Source organism: Euprymna scolopes, chromosome 6, assembly GCF_053919585.1.
Source record: "Euprymna scolopes isolate OS-2025 chromosome 6, ASM5391958v1, whole genome shotgun sequence".
In the NCBI taxonomy this organism is placed as follows: domain Eukaryota; kingdom Metazoa; phylum Mollusca; class Cephalopoda; order Sepiida; family Sepiolidae; genus Euprymna; species Euprymna scolopes.
In genome coordinates this window covers 92,803,907-92,829,093 of record NC_136487.1, presented here as the reverse complement: position 1 = coordinate 92,829,093, position 25,187 = coordinate 92,803,907, and the positions used below count along the sequence as shown (strand labels likewise).

At 33.9% G+C, this 25,187-nt stretch overlaps 1 protein-coding gene across 2 annotated transcripts in view; it reads left to right on the top strand.

The window, feature by feature from the left end:
- The first annotated feature begins 1,615 nt into the window (after positions 1 to 1,615).
- The window catches only part of LOC145277795 (galactosylceramide sulfotransferase-like), a 28,687-nt gene continuing 5,115 nt past the window's right edge, over positions 1,616 to 25,187 (top strand). Inside the window, exons 1-2 of one of the 2 annotated variants that reach the window (XM_080129618.1) lie at positions 1,616 to 1,764; positions 20,454 to 20,636. In XM_080129618.1, coding sequence (XP_079985744.1) covers positions 20,454 to 20,636 — 183 coding nt within the window. In that variant the 5' untranslated portion in view covers positions 1,616 to 1,764. Of the gene's footprint in view, positions 1,765 to 10,339; positions 10,617 to 20,453; positions 20,637 to 25,187 lie in introns of those variants that run through there. The other variant, XM_080129616.1, reaches the window with a different exon arrangement.

Below are 25,187 nucleotides of genomic sequence, written 5' to 3'. Positions count from 1 at the left end.
CGAACATGATAGAAAGGAGTGAACGAGTTCATTTAGTTAGCCTATCCACTTTCTGAATTCTGGCTTATACCTCATATTTTTTTCTAGTTTGTTTAATTTAAATTAACTCCCCTGAAAATTAATCCAAATATAATTTAAGAAAAAATTACTATTAATATCAATAAAATTATTTCATGCATACGAAAAAAAAGTATGACAATAACATTACAGAGGAATAACACTTAGCATTTCTGAAATTTTGAGATAATTATTGATTATTTGTAATATTTAGATTCTTCGGACTACTGTTCTTATTCTGAGTATTATTTTCACAACGTTTCGATCGATGTAACCTCCGAACTTGTCGGGAAATTTTCTGTCAAACGTTGTGAAAATAACACACAAGATGAGAACAATATCCCGAAGAACCCAAATAATACAAATATTAAACATGAGTTTATTTTCAACTATTTAAAACCAGGCATGATGATAGTTCCCTCATTTTTGAAGGTCACGGTCAAATGTCATAGTCTATATATATATATATATATATATATATATATATATATATATATATATATATATATATATGTATATATGTATATATATATATATATATATATATATATATATGTATATATGTATATATGTATATATATATATATATATATATATATATATATATATATATATATATACTCTTCTCCAGTCCATGCCATTTGACCGATCATGACCAAACTTGGTATGATGATGGTATTCTACCTAAGGATTGTGCACACCACTTTTCAAGGTTACGGTCAAAGATCAAAATCGTAGCCTCTCACTCTCTCTCTCTCTCTATCTATCTATCTATCTATCTCTCTCTCTCTCTCTCTCTCTATTTATATATATATATATATATATATATATATATATATATACTCTCCTACAGCCACACCACTGAACCGATCATGGCATGATGATGGTTTCCGATCTATGGTTTGATAGGCCATTATCAAATATTAAGGTTGGAACTTTGCTGTACGCTTTACCCGAGAACGCCAAAGCTCGCGCAAAGCGTGGGTATCTTTGCTAGTTCATTTAAATATAGACGTGTGTGCTCTCCGTCAAGAATAACGAAAAAAATATGTTTCACTAATGTTTACGCTTACTATTTAAGACCAGATAAAGCATTTCATTTTTTACTGTCTAAAAATATAATTTCTCCTAAGGTCGTATTAAATGTCTTGGATAAGTGCTAAAATATTTCTAATGAAAGCAAATATATTTGTTTCTGATGCAAGGAATTTAATTAATATCTAGGATAAGTGAACAAAAATTATAGACAATAAAAATGTTAAGGTTCGTAATTTTAGAAATCAAACAAATATTGAAGACGTTAAAACTTAAACAAAAATTGAAAATGTATTTAATGGTGTTTTAGGAGGAAGCTAATCTTGAAAAGTTCAACAAATAATTTATCGTGTTTTTAAAAAAGAGAAAATAAATCGTATTTTCTTGTAAAGTCTGCTTATTTCAGACCGAGGTGTTATTTCAAATGGTATGTATGGCGTGTTAATGACGAAATGCCCATTCAAAAACAATAAAGACACAACAGATGTGACCACATCACAAGAAATGAACGTGTGAAATAAAGACAAGATCGAATTACGTGTAATTTATCTTTACATGGAATTATGCTTGAAACTGAATTTGCTTTTGTTAAACGAAAAACAAACTTAAATTAACACCAAAAGGCATGTTACATCTTTTAGTATATACAAATCGATACAGAGCCGACTTAAGGTAAATATTTACTTTTACTGATGCATATTACTGATATATTTTTCTAATATACATCTTAAATTGATTTAATTTAATGACTGTTTATTTTCATTACTAAACTAAGTTGAAGCATAGTATTTTTTCTGTTTTTATATTCTTGCCCATTAAGATTTATTGTTAAATACATATCAATAGCAGCGTTTGCAGGGAAACCCTTTCAATATATATTATTATACTAAATATGAGATAATCAATGTTTCTCTGAAAGTTTGACTCCCCTATCAGCTTTTATTTAATACGATTCCTATCACTCTCGCTTCCGTCTCTCTTTTTTTTTTTAGTCAAAAATTAAAAATTTGAAAACATCAAATGTCGGAAATAATGATAAAAATCATTTTATTTACTTTTATTGTTATTGTAAGTCTAATATTTCGCTAAAAATAGCCTCATCAGGGGAGGAAGTCCGATAATTGATTTTTTCTTTTCTTCATTTTGGTGTTAAGGAAGAGGTAATGCCTGGGGGTAGAAGAGAAGAAAAATATACGTGTTGTTCCGTTCGTTTCACGTGAGTTTTGCTCTTGTTTGGAGCGGGAAATTTAAAATAAAAGATGGTTACACACTTTTAGAAGACGCTTATTTTGAATAAAATTTCATTTCAAATAAAAAGGTTATACGAATCCTAATAATTCAAGGTGGCAAAAACTGAATACCCCCGCTTCTTGCCTCGTTTTCAAATTTTAGTTCGCCATATTTTAATTGGAGGAGCCTGCCTCGTTTTGGGCTTTCCTTACGCGAATTTATATTTGTAAACATTACATTTAATTTAGATAATTATTGCAAACAACTTCTATTTTTTTCTCTTTCTAGTTTTTTTCCGTAAGAACCTGTAAATTTTGACAGGTGCTTCTGTTTTTTTTCTGTAAGTAACCTGTAAATTTTTTAACAAGTGATTAATTGTTTTTCTGTAAGTAATGCGCCAACATTAACCGAGCAGAAGAATCGTTTAATATTTCACAAAAATTCTATATACATTGAAGGGTGGATGTTGTGGCGGCCGCGGCTTTTTATCTGTATCTGTGCCTAATTTGTGAATCTCTTTTTTTTACAATATTGTGTGAAACTGAAGTCTTATGTAATCGAATTAATTTAATATCATTCCCGATGTTGATTGGAATGCTATAATGTTGCGCAACCGAGGAATAAGTCGGATGGTTTCCGATTGCTTTCTTTCTTTTTATTATTGGGATCATCATGATACCTGGAGATCACTCTGGGATTAAGGGTTAATGAGTGTTAGGTAGAAAGTGAGACAACATCGTGATAATCAGTAATGGTGAAGCTTAGATAGGGTTTAATCATAGAAAAGGACGGCTCGGTAAGAACTTATTTGCATTAGACTTGAAAACGGAAATGTTATGTAACATTGTCTGCAGACCAACACACATTGTGTATAGTTTCATTCGCAAAGGCAAAGAATAGTAAATAACTCTGACTCGCTTTCTGTTTTGTTCAACGACAATTATTTCCTCGTCGTTACGGCCGTGATGTCACTCACGTCCTCCACGCTTTTCACGAGATTTCAAACGTTATCTCATCTCTCTTTTTTATAGTCTTTTTTTCCAACTGTCGACGTCACTTCTCGTGCATTTACATCCGCGCATGCGCACTATGCTGCAGTTATAGTCACCGCGGTAGTAATAACTGAAAATAAAACAAAAAATGCAGATCAATAACAATGGAACTGTTGGAGTAGTACAATCCAAAGCGATAACAAATATCTTTAAGATCTGTATTCGATGATGAAAACGATAACTTCAACGTGGAAAACTGAGAGACGGACAAAGTTTCGTAGTCGTATCTAAAAGAAAATAATTGCATCCATACTAAATCTAAAATATGTAATAAATTGCAAAATATGCCAATTATTCAAAGAATGCGTGACCAAAATTACACTATGTAAAAGAATAGCCAATACAACGGACAATAAAGAGGAGCTGTACATAAGGTTAATCTCATGAAAATGACAAATTATATATCATTAAAACAAGTGAATATATAGGAATATCTAAAATATCAATTGTTTCACGCTGTCTGGATGCATTAAGAATTTAGAAAATAATGCAAGGCATAAATTGTTAAACAAGATATTATTTCAAAAGTTCATCTAATATAACATGTATAAAATGTTATGTCTAACAGAAAATAGATTATAATTTTTTATTGCAAACACAAGAAGCTATTAATTAGAAGCAAAAAAATGGCAATAAAGGAGTGTTTATTCAAATATTTAAATATGTCTAATAGCTAAAAAAAAAACTTATGCAACATTTTTAAACCCATTGATTATGAAGACTAGCAAATATATGCTTCCCACCTCCATTGCATATTTTCGTTAATATGGAGGATGGTATCACAGCGAACATACATATGCTACACTCTTCGACAAAGAAGGAATAATGTTTGTGAAGGTGGTATCTTGATGAAGGAACATGTACTAAAAAACTATTAAAAAAGAAGTAGTAATGCCTAGGAGGATGGCATCATGGCAACAGAACAAATACTACACTAACCCTTCTGAATTGAGCATTGAAAGATAGTGCAACATTCTGAAATAGTATAATAAACTGAATTGAGCATTAAGAGAGTAATAGTATGATGCGGCTTCATACAGATACATGCAAAATATGTATTATTAACAGAAGTGATATTATAGTTTCAGCTTCAGAGAGACAGATATAATTTCTCTATTACTACCCCTTTCTTAAAAACGGGAACTGATAATGTCGAAGAATGACATCATAACGAACAAAAATACACTATCACCCAAAGAAGGGGGCAACATTTCAGAATGCGATATCATGATAACAGAACAGATACTACACAACCTTCTCTGCAAAATAAGACGCACCCTTCTGTATCAGAGACAACAATAATGTCTAAATTTAATAGATAGCAAATTAATGCTTACGATCTTCCCAGAGCTTGGTTTGCGGAATCTCTCTAGGTCATTGATTTGTAAACCATATCCAAGTCAGTGAGGGGAAACTTTTGCGTTTTGGGCGTTTAAAACTCCTGCACAAAGGTATGGAAAATCGTGGACTTTCTATTAAAACGGGTGATTTCGATGGCTTGATATTGCATGCGAACACCGCTATTAGAAACCCTAAAAGCATATAAGAAGGTTATCACAAAGTATATAGAGAACAACATCGGTCGCTCTCTATAGAACCATTATCTACGACTAGTATGGCGATTACTTTATAGCTATGCACCGACAAAGTGAATTCGTGCTTTTATGTCCTGATGAAAGTTGTCTAAGATTTGTGACGAATCCTCGTACGAATCCAAGATGTCGAGAATTGTTTGAAGTGTTTATTTTCTATTTACAATATTAAAAGTTTTTGTCATGTCCACAAAATATTGTAGACGGCTATCCATAGTTCAACGCATTTTCTAGAAATAATCGAGAAAGAATGTCATATCTACTCTGGCGATGTCAAAAATCGCTCTGGCGTTTCAGGACAGGATAATTAAAGCATACACTCCCATAGTATGCTAATTAAGCAACAGTTTTTCAAAGACTTTTTCAACGCGTCAAAAAGGCTTATAGCTCGATAGTTGTAATCGGCCGACTGTGCTTCCATCCATTTCTATAATGAGTTCGACATACCAAGCTCTGGGAAATCCAGACAGTAAATATAAAAGCAGAATAGTAAATAAGAAGTGTAATCCAGATGGAAATAGGATGTAGGTCAAGTATGGGAGTAACGTTAAATAATAATAATATAAAAAAAAATGTTCAAAGGACTTATTAATATTTACTTAGTATAAGTCCGTAGTTGTAATTCGAAATTAGAGATATTTGAAGATAAATTCCCTTCCCATATTTATGAGTGTATTTATATTGTGAATTCGACGTAATACCGTCATTTATAGTTACCGATATTTTTTCTTGGGGGGAGGGAGCAAACAGAATCCTCAACAGAAGTGTGAGCTCTATCCCAACTATCATCAATGGACCTGAGTTAATATCGTCAGCATCAGACAAAGCCAATCTCTTTGCCAAAAACTTTGCAGCTCATTCTACCCTTTACGACCAAGGCCGCCAACCCCCAGTATTCCTTTGTATATCAGAAAACATGCTAAGTGACATACAAATACCTGTACGCGATGTTGCCAAGCTAATCAAAATCTTGATCCCAGTAAAGCAACTGGTCCTCACGGCATTCCAGTCATAGTACTCAAAAGGCTTCAACCGGAACTAGCGCCCATACTTACCAAGTTATTTAAGCGTTATCTTATGGAGAAATGCTTCCTAACACCTTGGAAAATCCCATCAGTATGCCCTGTATTTAAGAACTCAGGTGATCGCTCATCTCCTTCTCAGTACAGACCAATAAGTCCCCTATGCATCATGAGTAAGTTGCTGGAATCGGTGCTAGGCAAGGAAGTAGTCAACCATCTCAGGAAAAATAACCTTCTTAGTGACATACAATATGGTTTCCGTTCTGCTAGATCTACAGCAGACGTGCTCACAGTAATATCTCATAGGATTGGCGAATCCCTCGATGGAGGCTTCCTCTCTAGGGCAATTGATCTTGACATATCAAAGGCCTTTGATAAGGTATGGCATAAAGGCCTACTTCACAAGATCTCCAGTCATGGTATAGCTGGAAATGTCTTCTCAACTATTAAATCATTTCTCTCTGATAGGTTCTTAAGAGTAGTGGTTGATGGGCAGAAGTCAGAAGCTCTCAGTATTAATGCTGGAGTCCCTCAGGGGTCCATCCTGGGTCTAACTCTTTTCCTGATTTACATCAATAATGATCTTCCAGACCACATCCTTAGATCATTCGTAAACATTAATGCTGACGACACTACCATCTATGGAAGCACTTTGAAGACCGTAAGCGACCAAGTTCTCTCTGATTCTCTCTCATCTGATCTTGAGCACGTGGCACAATGGGCAAAGAAGTGGCTTGTTACTTTTAATGCATCTAAAACCAAGCTTCTATTTTTACATCATCAACGCTCTACTGCCCAGCTGCCATCAATCGAAATGAATGGCTCTCGTCTTCGGGTGACTTCATGTTTTGATAAGCTTCTGGGCTTGACCTTTACTCCCGATCTGAAATGGAACACGTATATCAAATCAATTGCCAAAGTCGATGGAAAGATAGTGGGATCCTTCTACCGCTCCAGTTGATATCTCACTCCTGATGCAATTCTCTACCAGGTTCAGCCAAAGATGGAGTACTGTTGCCACATCTGGGCAGGAGCTGGTAGAAGCAGCTTATCCTGTCTTGACAGAGTTCAAAATAGACTTCGTAGCTTAGTGGAGGATGCCCTTTTCCCTTCTCTGCAACCCCTTTCCCACAGAAGAGACGTAGCGAGCCTGCCCCTGCTTTATCGTTATTTTTATGGCAGGTGCTCATCTGAACTTCGACCTCTGGTCCCCCTTCGCCAGACTTTCACGACCAACACTCGTCTTGCCAGAACCACTATCAACAATTACACACACTCTTTATCCGTGCCTACACCTAAACGTAGATTCCATGAACAGGGCTTCTTTCTTAGAACTGCTCGGCTGTGGAATTCTATTTCGTTTGCCTGCTTTCCAGCTGACTACAATCTGATTGTCTTCAAGTCCAACGTAAACAAGTTCTTATTGAACCGTCCCCCTAAGTAATCCAATTTAAAAAATTCCCACTAATGTTTACTACGCTAAAATCACAATGACTAATATATACCTATTAACCCTTATCCCCGAGTGGCCTCTGGGCCTTGATAAGCAATGACCCCCCCATGTAAAAACAAAACGTAACGTTTAGAATGCGACTTTGATTGATTTGATAATTTTAAGGTTGAGGAAAAAAAATTTTTCATTGGTTTAGGGTATGCCGATTTGAGGAGTGTGTTAAAACATTTTTTGTTGTTCATCTCCCACTCTATGATTAAGAAGTTGATGGTATCTATAAAACGGGGTGTACTAAAAGGATGTGTGTATGTGTGTATGCACTTGTATCTGCGTGTTTGTATACATGTATATGTATTTATGTATGTGTATGTGTATGCGTGTATTTGTGTATGCTTGCGTATATGTCTGTACGGATATATATTTATGTATACGTTCATATATGTACATGTGTACACATGGATATGTGTGATACATTTGGCACTAAGCTCACCTAATTAATTATACTTACTTAGATATCCCACTTATATCTTGTCCCCCACTTTTTTAATATATTTTTAATATATTTATTTATATTTTTTTCTATGTTTTATATCTTTTTTAGATTTGTATATATGTATTTATATTTCTGTATGTGTATGCATATGTTTGTCTATGTATGCGTATATGTATGTATGTGTATATGCTGGTGTATGTATGCATATATACATGTATGTGCGTGTGTATATGTGTTTGTATGCATATATATGTTTGCTTTTGTGTACAATGTATGTACATGTGTTGCATTTGGCACTAAACATATTATTATATTTATATTTATTTAGATATACCCCATTTACATTTCTATATATGCATTTATTTGTATGTGTATGTATGCGTATATGTGTCTATATATATATATATATATATATATATATATATATATATATATATATATATATATATATATATATGTATGTATATGTATATATATACCCAATTTCCTTTACTTTCATTTTTACTATTATTTTTATCTTTATTATTATTATTAGTATCGCTCTCTGTTACTATTATTATTATTATTATTATTATTATTATTATCATTATTATTATTATTTCTTATTATTATTTCTTATTATTATTATTTATTTATTATTATTATTATTTATTATTATTATTATTATTATTTCTTCTTCTTATTATTATTATTATTTATTATTATTATTATTAGTTATTTATTATTATTTTTATTATTTTTTATTATTATTACTTATTATTATTATTTATTATTATTATATTTATTTTATTTTATATATATATATTAATTTATTTATATATATATATATATATATAGTAAAAAAATTTTACTACTACCACCTATATCTATCTACATGCATATGTTATAATTTTATACCTTTCAATCCATGCCCGACAAATTTTTACTTTAATTTTTAATTTTATTTAAATTACTCAATTTCTTTAAGACCTTTACAGCAAATGCATTTAAATAAGTAATTCACTTAAATTGGATGTAGCCTTGCTTACCTTAAGAGGTTGCATCTTAGTTAATCCGAACAAGCCCCGCCCCCACCAATACGCGTAAATCCTTAACATGTTAAATTCAATATGACATCACAACAACAACTGGACGACTCAATAGTGATAACAGCCCACCTGTTTAATTTGTATTTCTCTTTCTTCAATTAAGCACTTACCTACCCCTCTTCCTCTCTTCACCTACTCCTCTCCCCCCCTTCTCTCTCTCTCTCACACACACACACACTCTCTCTCCATATACTAGAAATCCGTGTCTATATAGCTAAAGTTTTTAAATTCAACTTCACCCCTGTTCGATGTGTTTTTATTTTATTTTTTTTATTTAATTATTAAATCTTAAGACTTAAATGTTGTCAGATCAAAATTGATATCTCCCCGCCCCCTTTTTTATCGTCTTCTTCTAATATCTTCTTTCCAAATCATAATAGCTACTTCTGTTCAAGTCTGACGAAGTTGCTGGATCGCTGATACGATTCGGTAACAAAAACATGTGTAACTAAACAGATAAAACGGTAATAAAATGAAAAATATATATTTGCTCTGCAATAGTATTGAGCACCTTCTTCAGGTTTTTACTAATTACGAGTTTTGATTTATTTACATATATATATATATATATATATATATATATATATATATATATATATATATATATTACGTATTGAATACGCTTGAAGCCAAAATTGCATCGCAAAATTAAAATAAATAAGTGTTGTTTTTTTTTCAATCTTTTATATATTTTTTCTTTTTCTTCGCCATGATATGAAGTTAAAGAAAGTTAAACGAAGAGTTCACGTGATGCTAATTGCTGAGTTTTTTATAATGTCGAATAGGTTGTGCCTAGCGGCGCGCGATTTGAAGTTCTGGGTAATTTTTTTAGCCGTGTTAGAAACGTTGATTAAAATTTGAAAAATATAATACATAATGAATATGTTTTACTCCGAAATATATTTTTAAGAAATATATTCCGAAGTAAAACTCCCTTGTCAACATATCCGACGTTATAAAAAACACCGCAGTTAACATCACGTTGACGCTTCATTCAACTTTCTTCAACTAAACATGGCGAAGAAAAAGATGAGAAAATATAAAAGATTGGCAAGGGAGCTTTACTCTGAAATATATTTCTTAAAAATATACACTTGTTTATTTTAATTTCGCGTTGCAATTTTGTGTTAACGAGCATCTCTCCCCCCCCTCTCTGGCTTTCTTACTCTTTCTGTTTTCTCTCTCTGTGTCTCTATAAGAGAATAGAGAAGGAGAGAGGGAGAGAGAGAGAGAGAGAGAGGTGAGTAAACGTGGAGGTAGACACGTTTACCAGAACCAAAGGTCAGCTGACCAAATTACGTATGTGTGACGTGGTTGGCTAGATCTGTGAGATTTGATTTGAGCTTTGAAGAAGACGGACGTTTTCCGTGGTCTCCTCCTCTTAACTGGGGAGGGGGAGACGAACGCTGACGTGTGTGAAGAAGAACCACAAAAGCAGATTTCACTTTACACCTGCTGCAGGACCTCTGGGGAAAGTGAAATAAAAACTATAAAACCATTTCATCGTCTTGGAGTGATAAATCTTCGTCAAACAGGTATCAAGTCTCCCTCCAGGATGAGAAATTGCCAGATGGTTCAACAGCGAGAAACAGAGGTAGGTTCAGAAATTACATGTCACACACACGATTCCCTTTATGATAATCAAACACACAACCATTTATATTAGAGACAATCACACGGAATCTTTCTTATGTTATATAGAAAACGTAAAATGTGCCCCTAAATGAAGAACTCTATATAACATATTCAAATGTAACGAAAGCTCAATTTGGTCCCCCTCAAGGATAACCTCGATGATTGAATATATAACATTTGGCTTCAAACGTATTCAATACGTATTTTATTTTCAAATTTCAGTCAACGCTTTTAACACGGATATAAAAAAAAACTACCACGGAAAAAATATATATATCTATAATATAAATATGACCGTCTGTGTGTGTGTGTGTGTGTGTGTGTGTGTTGTGTGTGTGTGTGTGTGCGCGTGTGTGTGTGTGTGTGTGTGTGTGTTGTGTGTGTGTGTGGTCACGAATCGGCTCCTATATGGTAGACTATTTTAAAAAACTGATTACATATAATAATAGAAGATGTATCGAAGATCAGGAATGGGTATGTTTGATCTGGCAGAACGGTGGTTTATAAAAATTGTGGAGTCTGCGTTCGCGCCTGGCCCCCAAAGTATGGAAATAAAAAATAAAAAAAAACGTTTACAAGTGTTTTTGATATTGATGTACATAAGAATACTTTGATAAGTATGTTTCAACTTAAATAGGGATGGTATAATAAAATTGTAGGGTCTGCCTTCGCGCCTGTACTCCATGAAAATATGGCACAAACTTTAACAAAGACTTTTCATATCTATTTGCGTAAGTATACTTTGATAATTATGTTTCAGTTTGAAGAAAAATGGTATAATATAAGTATTGGGTGTTCGTTCGCGCCTGACCTCCATAGAGTGTAAATATATCACAAAGTTTCACAAGGTTTTTTAAAAGGGGTGAGGGTCCACAATAACACCTTAACATTAATCTTATTCACGTTAGCTTTTATTTTTTTTTTTTTAGGTGAATCATTTTGTGTCGAATTAATTCACCTCATAAATTCACGTTCTTATTAAAGTGAAAGCCAAAAAAAAAAAAAAAGTCGGAACTTTAGACAATTCTCGACACAAATTTTGCATAACTCTGTTTTTTCCTTCTCCACTTGCACGTGGCACTCTTTCGAAAATAGATAAATAGATAAATAATAAAAAAACAAGAACGTTACTTGTTATCGTGTCAAAAGAAGGAAAAAATCCTGCTCACGTGATTACGTATCTTTTTAAAAACATTTACATAAACTTTTTATTTTTATTTATTTATATATCTGTTTAAGCTTTTTTTTTTGTCAGTGTACCAGAAGGAATTCAGTTGATTGCAACACTTTCTGCGTGTTCTTTACATTACAATAGTACAACCCTAAATCCGAAGGCGCCATACTACCCGTTCAATACTGCAAAACTGAAACGAAGTTGTTCTGCTTGAAAAGGGCGCCATTTTCTTCTTATTCATATTTATATCGATTCTTTGCTGAAAAAAACTAAAGTAATTACGTGTTTACTTTTTTAATATCCCATTTTATGTGTCGGATTATTTTACTAAAGTAAGCAAAGCTTCTTTATTTTTCAAAACTGTTGTTGTTTCTTTGTTTTTCGATATTTCGTCGATATTATTTAGTAAGAGTGTTTAGCAGAAAAGCCAACAAACGACTATCCGAAAAAATAAATATACAAGACATAAATGTTACCATAGTCAATAAAAGTTCAGTTCATGTTTTTTTTTGTTGTTTTGAAATAGGTTTTAATGCTCTTTACTTGAAATAATTTCAGCCAACCCAAATTAAAACGAAATTTGAGGCGATAACTACTTAAATGAATTTTTATATAAACTACACAGGCTATAATCGAATATTCCTCAAGCACAAAATAACGGAAAACATTAAAATATGTTTATAAATATTCCTTACGTTGACGGAACTCTCTTAAATTGTTAACACAGAATTCTTGAGTGTCCCTCCTTCAAATTGAAAACGGGGCTCTCCATTTCAAAGTCGCTTCCATTTTGATTTTTTTAAACCGGTTCGTGAATAAAAAATTTTTTTTTTTACAAACTACTTTAAAATACAAACCAATGAATTTTTCTACCATAAAAGTAACTTTTATTGACTATGGTAACATTTGTTTCTTGTATATTTATATTATTATATATATAACATTTTCTCTTTGTAAGGAAACATCATTTTGTTGGTCACTCTTGCCTACGAATGGAAACAAAGTTGATATAAAAAATATATTTTCGCGAAAATTATCTTTACTTTCATCATATTTTGCTTAGGGTTAAATTTTTGAGTATCAAAACCTATCTCTTTACAACCCACTCTTTTTCATAACCTATCATACTTTTATCAATCACAGTCCATTTTCTGTAGACTGTTTTTGAACCCAGTTAACGACGGGTACTTCTGCTAGAGAGAGAGAGAGAGAAAGAGAGAGAGAGAGAAAGAGAGATGTGTGTGTATATATATATACACACATCAGGAACGTTTTAAAAGTAATGTCTTCTATTTTTTATTCTACTCAAATGGATCAGATGGGATTACAAATTTCATTGCTATGACGACTGAACTTATGCATTCATAATCATAAAGGCTAATCTCTCTGTTGCAGATATTGACGGTATGAGACTCTAGGTAAGCAACCCCTATCATGGATTTGCGTCAGAAGTAGTTTTTATTCCTTTATGCAGAAAAAAATTGAACCGAACAACATTCAAAGGCGCGTGTTGAACGTTTACGAATCCAATGCAGTTGAGTTATATGTTTTGTTTTATTTACTCTGAAGAGTTACAAAAAGAACAAAACAGTGATAAACAAAAAATCAGGCACAAGGCCACTCAAAAATTGGGGAGGGGTTGTCTATGGTTATCCTCGTCACTGTACCTTTGTTAGACTACGCTTGATCCTACTTAAAGTTCTTATTCACCACAATACCTCAAGCACACCCGGGGGTCGTCCTACTTAAGATTCCCAAATCAAATATATATATATATATATATATATATATATATATATATATATATATATATATATACAAGCGGGGTGATGCCCCGCTTTGCCCGATCGTAAAATACGCTTAAATATGATATTTTTATTTGTCCAGATGTAGTATATATTATTATAGCGACGCGATTTAAAAAGTTTTTAAAAAAAGTATTTGGGTGCTATCAGCTAGAATCGAAACCGAAAGCAAAACTGTAGAATTAAGAGATGATGACGTTACCACTGTACCAACGTGACACACATAGGAACAGATTAAAAATTAAAAATCAAAAATAAACTAAGATGAATGTGCAAAATGTATATAAAAAAAAATTTCAATTTTGACCCATTTTTGACCCATTGAAAACTATTTTAATCGGCTAAAGACCCATAAAAAAACGGTGCGTAAAAATCCAATTATTTGACGCCCGTAGCTCCGCTCTGCGACTTTTTGTTTCGGGGGAGATAGAGTTTGAAAATATGGAGATAGACGTATAGTCTTACATATATATATATACATATATATAGTTGATGTCAGCACGATTAGGAGATGGGTACGTCGTTTTAAAAGCGGCTACAGAAATGTGAGTGACAAAGCACGCTCCAGACATTTATGGTCGATGTATTAATAGAAGCTAGCAAAGTGCATTGATAATAGGACCACCTCCGTCTTATTCAACGTTTTAGGTTTTGAGTTAAAAAATAGATCTTTTGGGAAGTGATAAACAAACTGATATGAGCGTATTAAGCGATGCTCTTTGTGTAAACAAATGGAGCTTAGGCGTTTAGACAATGTTTGACCATTCACATGCCCGTCATTGTAGCAGTCGAATAACGTAACGGTTAGAAGCGCCGACTGTCATCTAGGCGATCAAGTTTCAAACCTAGCTTGTGGTAGCTGCTTTTCTAGCCGCACTGATGAGCTGTGCTACAGCGCAACAATACTGTATGTGGATTACTATATATATATATATATATATATATATATATATATATATATATATATATATATATATATATATATATAATATGGTGCAATGGAAAAATAAAAAGGCATTTGCAGTCTTTCTTCCAAATTTCGGATTTTAATCATGCCAAATCACACTTCAATTCCTTTTGACGGATTTATTATTGCTATTTCTTCTGATGAGTTAAGGGCATAATAGATTCACGGATAGATATAATAATTAAGTGATTGATTTTGCGCTACGAAACAGATACTGTCAAAATTGTATAAGTCAACGGAATAAAAGGAATACATTATAAGATGGTCAACATCATGAATTTTGAAATATAGCTTTTTATCATTTATTATATATATATATATATATATATATATATATATATATATAGAGAGAGAGAGAGAGAGAGAGAGAGAGGGGGGGGAGAGAGAATAATTATTGGAATATTTTTAGATTAGTAATTTGTATTTATCCATTTATTATAGGACTATTATCCTCATCTTTTATACTTGTTTTAACGACTTTTCGGCCAACTACTCCTCTGGCCTTCGTCAGGTTGTTAACCGCGATGGGGTGAATACTGAATCTACAACGGCATCTTCAGTATTTACTGCCTTCCAAAGTTGTTGTCACATTACGTTTTTGGTCAACTAATCCTCTGGCCGGCTTTGGGTAGAATTGAAATCGCTATCTTCAGACAATGCTCACCTGTAGCGATTCAACGTCTCTATCCACTGCGGAATGTCATTAAAACAACAACTATAAAAGATGAGGATGGTAGTAACAAAATGAATAAATAAATTAATATATATATATATATATATATAACAGTGATGATCATATTTATTGGCACGGTAAAATAAAAGTTAAATTTTGTCTAATAAATTCTAAAAAAGGGATTAAATTAAAGAAAATAACAAAGTATATTTTTAACTGGCCTTTCCGATGCAGCAATCGGATTTTAGAAAAAATAAATAACAAAGGAACAACAAACATAATTGCAAAAAACCTCTGTTCAAAATTATTGGCACGATTTATTTAATAATCAATTGTATAGCCTTTGGCCTTGATTACCTTCCTCAGTCGCTTTTCATAGTTTACAACCAAGTTGTTGCACTCTTCAGTAGTAATTTTAGCCCACTCCTCCTGACAATAATCCTCCAATTGAATAAGATTCTTAGGCTTCCTTTGCATTACCCTCAATTTTAATGTTCTCCATAAATTTTCAATTGGATTATGGTCTGGGCTTTGTGATGGCCACTCCAAAACATTACTATGATTGTCCTCAAGCCATTTCTTAGTCAGTTTAGTCGAATGCTTTGGGTCATTATCTTGCATGAACCACCAACGACGACCAAGTGAGAGCTCTTTAGCAGAGTCTTTCAGGTTTTCATCCAATATTTTAACATAATCTTCCTTTTTTATGCTACCTGTGACCTTAACAAGTCGCCCTGGTCCAGAGGCAGCAAAGGATCCCCAAAACATCAAACTGCCTCCACCGTGCTTCACTGTGGGTATGGTGTTCTTAGGCAGGAAAGCTTCGCCAGATTTTCTGTAAATATAAGACACTTTATTATGGCCAAATAACTCTATTTTCGTTTCGTCAGTCCATAGAACACGTTTCCAGAATGCAACATCTTTATCAATATGAAGTTTTGCAAAGGCTAGCCTTGCTTTCAGGTGCATAGGCTTCAATAAGGGAGTCTTTCTCGGACGACATGCTTTTAAACCAGCTCTCTTCAAAACTCTACCAACTGTATGTCGAGATACATTCACTCCAGAGGTGCTCTGTTCATCAACAATCTCCCCATCAGAGATCCTTGGGTTTTGTTTTACTTGTCGAACAATTTTCCGTTCATCTCTTGGGGAAAGAATCCTTTTTCTCCCTCTACCCTCTAAACTCATAACGTGGCCTTGCGATTTGAACTTGTTTATTATGGCTCTAACAGTGGATTTGAGAAGGTTTAGCTTCTTTGAAATCTTATCATAGCCCTCCCCCATTGGTATGGCATGCTACAACAAGCTTCCTGACGTCTTCGCTGTGTTCCTTAGTTTTAACCATGGCGATTGAAAATTATAATTTAGTCACTTATAATAGTTTAAATAAATCGCTATCTAAAAATTACCTGAAAAAAATTATTCACTGAATTAGCGTTAAACAAGCATAATATGGCTATAAAAAAGTTCAGAAAGCACGTAAACCGGAAATTGATTGATATTATACTGATACTAAAAGAAAAACAAAGCCGTGCCAATAATGTTGAACAAGGGTTTTTTGCAATTATGTTTGTTGTTCCTTTGTTATTTATTTTTTCTAAAATCCGATTGCTGCATCGGAAAGGCCAGTTAAAAATACATAATATACTTTGTTATTTTCTTTAATTTAATCCCTTTTTTAGAATTTATTAGACAAAATTTAACTTTTATTTTACCGTGCCAATAAATATGATCATCACTGTATATATATATAATGAACTCTCCCGCCGTGTTCGACGCATGAGGGACAAAAAATTCGCTCTGTTTCACTCTGCCTTCAATGCTTGTGTCCCTCCACAATTTTCTATCCGCAGCATCTTCTTCAAAGGTTTTTGGGTTCAGGCCTGCGTGCTTAAGATTGTCTTTCAGCTTATCCCTGTACCTCAGAAATGGACGACCCACATTTTCATTACCCTCTTTTCAGTTTCAGTATGCTAGTTGCTTAGGAAGACGGTTTTCATCCATGCGAACAAGGTGACCAGCCCACCGAAGCTGAGACTTCATCAGGAAGGCCTCAATACTTAAAATTTCGCACCTCGCAAACAATCCCGAGTTAGGGGCCTTGTCTTTCCATGTTAATCCACATATACTACGAAGGCAACGCTTATGGAATGTATCCAGTTGCACAATCTGCCTACGGTATGGAGTCCAGGCTTCTGATCCATACAGGAGTATCGAAACAATCACTGCACGATAAACTGAGATTTTGGTCTTTAGAGTCAAACCTCTTTCATTCCATACTCTTGACCGCAGGTTGCCGAAGGCATCAGTCGCCTTTGAAATTCTGCTCAATATCTCATCATCAAGTGATGCTGACGAATTCACCTTACTTCAGAGACATGCAAAGGATTTAACATACTTTAGAGGCTGTCTATTCACTAAGATTTTCAGAGTCGGTTCCACATATTCTGGTCTCGGAATATTCACACCACCTTGCTGCAACGGGGTGGGCTTTGGTTGGTAGATAACTTCTGTCTTTTTAATACTAATCGTCAAACCAAATTCTTTTGCGGCATTGAAAAACTTGTCAACTAATTCTTGTGCTTCTTCAAATGAAGTGGACAGGAGTGCAGCATCGTCTGCAAAAAGAAAATCACGAACCATTTTGCTTCTTGTTAGTGTTTTAGCTTTGAATCTTTGATGATTAAAAAGACCCCCCTTCTTTCATTTTCCTCAATCGACACTGAACATCTCTCCTGACACTGAGATAAGCCGACCTCCTCGCTGCAGAATTCTTGTCTGATATCCAGGTCCTGTGCGAAGAGTGCATCCGGTCTAAAATACCCTGAATTTCAATGTCATTTTAGTCAAACCAATTTTGATGCTTCCTCTTGGAAAGTCCTAGTACTTCGCTTGAACATTCATAGATGGCATCCCGCAATTTCTTCCAGGACTCTTCAATATCATTGTTTATCACAATTTCGTTTAACTTCGCATCTAACTTAGAAGATAACTCTTCTTTCTTTTCAATGTTCAGTTCTTTTATATTCAATAGTTTAGGCATCTTAATTGTATGCCTTCTGCCCTTAGGTCGTAGTTTCAGTGATGTCTTGCATCGAATCAGGGCGTGATCCGACAGCCAACATGAGTCATGAAATGAACGACTCAAAAGAATATCTCTCCTGTTTCTTTTCCGGGGTATAATAAAGTCAATAAGATGCCAATGCTTGAACCTTGGGTGCATCCATGTGCTTTTACAACGATTTGGCTGCTGAAAGATAGTATTTGTAATGAAGAGCCCATGTTCATGACAACAAAGTAATTACATTGTCATTTATTTTCCCCATACCATGAGCCACAATCACATTTCCTCATGTCTCTCTGTCCGAGCCTACCCGGGCATTGAAATCTCCCATCAGTAAGATCTTGTCATGAAAGCTTACGTTTCTTACTATGTTACCAAGCTTTTCGTAGAAGTTTGTGGCTTCTACCTCTTCTGCATTTAGAGTTGGTGCATAGCAACTTACCAGTGTCAGTCCTGTTCCAGCTGTGAGTCCCATTCTAAGGGTAATTAAACGATCGTCACCGCCCCGAGGAAGACTCCAGAGAGTCAGCAATATTGGATTTTATTGCAAAGCCAACACCGGAACTATGCCTCTCCCCCTTTTCCGTCCTGACCAAAAGAACGTGTAACCTTCGCCAATTTCTTTCAATTCCCAAAAGATGTGTCTCAGACAAGGCAGCAATGTCAACGTTGTATTGTTTCAGTACTTTTGCAACTAGCGCCGTCTTCCTCTCGAAAGAATCATCACTATCAAGCAATGTTCTTACATTCCACGTTCCAAAATTGTAAGCATGCTTTGTATTTTGAATTGAGTTTCTGTTTCGACTGCACAATTGGATATCCAGTCAACGGCAGCAAGATGACAAGCTTTTGTGTGAACAAGCTTTTTTAGGGCTCCTTTTATCGTCCCTGTCTAGGGAAAGCAGTGCTACATCTAGAAAATATCTGCTTTGCCACATAGTAGAGGACACGAACTCTGCAATTATTTACAAATTTTTTTTTTACACAAGAACGGCCATCACCTACTACGCAGCCAACTGTGCAGATTACCGACTAAAGGCCTCCAGTGGTATCCTCCACCTGCCTCCACGACCAGTACCCCATCGCCAGTGGACTTCGCCTGATGGAACTTTTTGCTTACCTTTCTGGATGTTGTAAGAAAGCAGAGTGAGCAAACTCATGGCTACCCACACAATGATTTGATTTAAGTGGTAATGACTTGTATAGAACCATTCACACTTTTTGAAACAGCCGATAACATCAGCTGGTGCAAAATATGCCACGGAACTAATGAGCTGCATCTCAGGCTTTGTAGTAGAGTTTTCCATCACTTAGGTAGACTGTCAACCAGACTTAAGAGTCACTACCTGCCCATGAAGTGAGATATTGCGCGCCAGACACCAACCTGGGATTTCAAACTCCGCACTATATATATATATATATATATATATATATATATATATATATATATATATATATATATATACATGCATATAAGGGCATGGGGAGCTAGTTGGCCGTTGACCCTAGGAGGGTTCATCCGCCCTTTGTAAGGTCTCGTTTTTTATCCTTCTGGGAGACTAGCCACCCTCCCCACCAGGCAAGCTAGTGGGAGAACAAGTCTACTCGCCGGTTACCCGACCATGTAGCAGGTAGTACTGTGTTACATGGTATCAGTAGCACATTACGTGACCTGACATATATATATATTTATATATATATATATATATATATATATATATATATATATATATATATATATATATATATATATATATATATATATATATGTTCAGACACGCACATTGTAAATACCTTATATATTATGATTTGCCTGTGTACACCTAGAAATATATGTTTGATTTCTACGGTAGAGAACCCCTAGTCTAGACAATAAAAACAGGGTTTTTTTTTATTATCGCTTTAGAAAAGATGAAAGATTGAGTCTTTTTTCGAAAAAGGCAATTCTGCTTTAGCCGTGATGAAATATCTCTGCATAGCAAAAGTGACACCGTTTTTCACTTTGTTATAAGTTTAGTAAAAGTTTTGTCGAAATAAAAAATCCTCAAAATATACGATAATTGTGTTTTTTATGTTATATATATTTTTTCTTTAATTATCTTGCTTCTTTCAGATGTTAGCCATGAAATACAAGACAGGGTTGTTGTTGCTGCTGCTGTTTTTCATTTATGGTTTCGTCGTCTCAGTGTTCTATATCCATTATAGAGCGCAGCAGGCGTTTAAAGAGAAACCGAAAGAACAACGATGGCTACCTTGGCGACCAAATAGCAGAAAAAGCGCAGACAAACTGGATAGGGTGAGTTCGCTTCAGCTGGAAGGCCATTTTGACATATTATTGACCTATCCTCTTGTTTTCTTAGCTGTTTCTGTCTAAAAGTGTTTACCAATATTATTTTTGGCTCATCCTTTCAAACGCACATATTTTCGGCTTGAAAACTGTAAATGTTTCGATTGGCGACATTACTTATTTTTAAGGAAATGCAGTTGGGAAATTAGTCAGAAACAATTTATCTTGCTTTACCTATTTGTTTGTGACCTGTCTGCTACAAAAATGATAATACTTCAAAATGTTTGAACTCGCTTTACAGTAAATAGTCACAGAGCTAGTATATAGCTGAGTAAGAATCGAAAATAAAGCAAGTATTCGCACTTTATGTGATCTTCGTTAAACAGACTTGTTCACTAAGTCTTTCTAAGAGCCTTTGGTACTAAGTCATGCCTAAGAGAATAACTCGGTGTAATTTACCTCTTAAGTTATTGCATCTTTGATCTAGTAATTATTAGTTATTTAATAAGTATATTGATGGTTTAGTGCATGTAGTTTTTAAAGTAGAATTCTGATAAAGATTTGAAGATAAAATTATCCAAAAACTAGTTTGGACTAAAATTCAAGATGGATGACAAACTTTGATAGGAAAATATGAAATAAAAACAAATATTTTCTTTAGGAGTGTGTATCCCTTGATAGCAGCGTTGATTGAGTTTGAATAAAATAAAATACGTGTAACCTCTGGCCCCGTCGAAGTCGCAATGGCCCTGATCGTTTTCTCTCCGAGAGTTCTCTACAGGATTCTTCCGCGCCGCATGCCTCCTTTATCTGGTTGATATGCCGGTTTCCGCTGAAAATAATTACCTTCTAATGCAGGCCAAATTGAGACAAACTCAGATATCTCTATTCTACTCAAATTAATTCAAACTAAATTTACAAAGTGTATTCACATATGTACAATTGTTCAGTTCGATCTCATACAACAACACTTTTGAATCTTATTCTCCGTGGTCTACGGTGACGGCGGTCGAGAAGGGGAAGTGTACGACGCGTCTCTTTGATTAGTCTTAACTTCACTCGAGATCCAGCTCAATCTGAGATTTTTGGCGCGTGTATTCGCTTATATTTCAACGGAAGGGTTGGTTCGGTGTAAGCCGCTAGGCCAATCACCGATTAGTACGTAATTTCAGGGCCTGTCCCGATCTAATGCGTGTGTGCTGGTGAATCTATGAATGTTCGCAGATTTCAATTCCCACGACAGAGAGGTCACACTTTGACCCCCGATCTGGCTTTGTACTCAGAAGCCAGACGTCCTTGAGTTGGGTTTCGCCAGGACAAGAACGAAATTATATTTCATTCTAGCTTTCAAAATGACATCACTTGTCATTTTTTCCAAACAATAAAAAGTATATGCTTGTTTTAAAAAAACACAATAAATTCATAACTTAACTCTTCCTTTAAGCCAGGTTACCCGCCGCTGCCCGGGCACTTAATAATGCTTAACAGTTAATATCAATATAGTTGCCCGGCTTTACTGAATGTTTCGGGGGTCTCAATCTCCCCCTCATGGGTACCTCTACTGCTCCCAAAGGCGAAGATACGTTTTAAGCCAAAAACAACGCATTACTACGAAAATAAATAGATATTTATTTTTGTTTGAAATTTATAAATATATTTCGAAGTTAAACATCATCCTCAGTATTTCTTTTTTTTTTTTTTTTGAGAAGCAACAAACGGACTTCTACTTACTCATTCTCTGCTTCAAAAACAATATGGATGGCAAAAAAAAAAAGAAATATTGAGGATAAAATTTAACTTCCAAATAGATTTCAAACAAAAATACATGTCTGTTTTTTTTTTTTGTTTTTTTCGTAACAATGCGTTGTTTTGGGCTTCAAACGTATCTAATACGTATTTTATTTTATTCAAATATTTGCTTGTTTCCGTAAAGTTTGAAATATATTTTACACAATGATAAGTTTGACTAACATAAAACTTTTATTTATCCTGATAAAAAGTTCAAATTTAATTGTGAACGTATAAAACATTGAAATTTTATGCTGACACCACTTTTAAAAAAAAATTGTTAGCAATAAAATATTATCGTCTAGAGATTTCAATAAAACATGTTTCTTCAAAGTCTGAGAGAGAGAGAGAGAGAGAGAGAGAGAGAGAGAGAGAGAGAGAGTGTGTGTGTGTGTGTGTGTGTGTGTGTGTGTGTGTGTGTGTGTGTGTGTGTGTGCAATAAAATTTTAAAACAGTTCAAATATTATTGGCGATAGAAAACTTGTTAAAACATTATCCACGCTAAGCTTCTGAACACTTTAAAAATAATTTATTTTATGACAAAAGTGCATTTAAATTCAATCCTGATAGACTTCAAGCTTAATTGTGACAATCCCCAAAAATCTATTTTTTATCTATATTTATGCGTAGCAGACCTACAAAAATTCTACTTTAAATTTTAAACGTAAGTTGTACAGACCAACGAAAAATCTATTTCACAATTATGGGTGTGATACATCAAGTAAAATCTATTTCAAACTTATGTGTGACATACCGATGAAAATGCCATTCTAACCTTAAGCGTGACCAATCGATAAAAATTGTATTTTAAACTTCAACATGACGGGCCAAGAAAAATTCTATCCCACATTGAAGTATGACAGAAAAACAAAAATTCTATTTAAAAGTAAAACGAAAAACCCTAAATCACATTTAATCGTGACCGATCAACAAAAAAAAAAAAAAAAAAAAAAACATTTTAATCTTAAGCGTGACTAACCGATAAGAATTCTATTTTAAACTTCAATGTGACAGACAAGTAAAAATTCTATTTAAAACTTAAGTGTGACAGAACGACAAAAATACTATTTCAAAACTAAGCGGAAAAATCAATAAAAATACTATTTCAAATTGACGTATGACAAACTTTTAAAACAGCGATCATTTACATTTAATCGTGACACACCAACAAAAATATATCACAAATTGACAAAATTCTAATTAAAACTTAAGTATGATAGACTAGCAAAAATACTATTTCAACTTTAGTATGATAGACACGCTAAAATGCTATTTCAAAGTTCAACGTTGAGCATGACAGACTAACAAAAATTATATTTCCTACTTAAGCATGACAGACCAACAAAAATTGTGTGTATGTCTGTGTAATTTAGTTCCCTATGGATTCTGGGCCGACTTTTTAAAAATTTTTTACACAAATGTACTTTATGTGTTTGAAAGTGTTCTTAGATAGGTTTTGTATTGGAATGCCTCCAATAAGTATCGAAAATCGATAATCGAAAAATTCCGATTAAAGCAGGAACAATCCGATTTTGTCCAACGTTAACACCCTTTATCACCGCACGAGCAGAAGGGCCCGGCGTGTAAAATCAACACACTTAAGTAAGACATGGGTGTGTTCGAAATGAATGTTTCTGTTTAGAGCACAATTGAACCCTGATATTTGACTTTTACATTTTAAACTTTAATTCCAGTCATTATAAAATCAACAGTAAGTTATTTTATAGTGCAATTTATTGCAGACAAAGTAAATACAGGGAGGCATGTGACGCCTTCTTCCATTGCACCATGGTAGGTTCCCGACTAAAGCAGGCAATCAATTTGATTGAAAAGTGGCTGATTTCACCAATTTCGATGAAAATAAAACTATTGAAAGTTTGGCACATTCGTTGATCTTCATTCAATTCCAGACAACATCGAATATCCTTGCTAGTGTATATATATACGAGCAAACAGTTAATAAAACATGTTAAAAAATACTTTGAAATGAGTTAAAAACATACTTAATCTGAAAAGGAAACACTAGATAAGTGGATGGTCCTTAATCCGCGGAGTTTCGAAGAAATACTTTCCTTCTCATCAGAGGGTAGGAATTAGCAAAATGCGGGATCGGATTTTGCATGCAAAAGTATTTGATGAAACAACGAGTAAGTCAAAGATCTTACTTGAAAACAAAAAAAAAGTGAAGCAGAGGGAATATGGTGAAGAAAAAGGTGATTACACATGAGTGGATAGTCTGGTGGAAGATAAATAATCCAGTGATGGTAAAATCCAAGTATACAACTTCAAGAAAGTTAATTGAAGTAAAATCCAAAAATCCCGTAATTGGAAGAAGATGGTCCATAATAATCCAAAGGCAGAAATCCATGGAAAAATTCACAAAAATGTGTACAAGGAAAAAAGGAAAAATTCCAATAATATAAATAAAAGAAAAATAAGATATGCTTTTCATTCTACTGCTGAGATATAAATATAAATAAGAAAGAGCAAGGAAGAAAAAGAGGAGAAAAAATGGTGATGGAGTTAAATATAAATAGAGAAACAAATGTCAAAATGACCCTGACAGGAAATGTTAAAGGTGCGAAAAAATATATAGGGTAAAATAATATAGTTCAACTGAAATGTAAAGGTCATCACTTAAAAAAAAGGTCAGCAAGAGTTGTTATAAGACACTAAATGGAAAATAAATAAATAAATCAATAAATAAATAGAAAATAAATAATAAATAAACAATAAATAAATAAATAAAAAAATAAAAAATAAATAAAAATA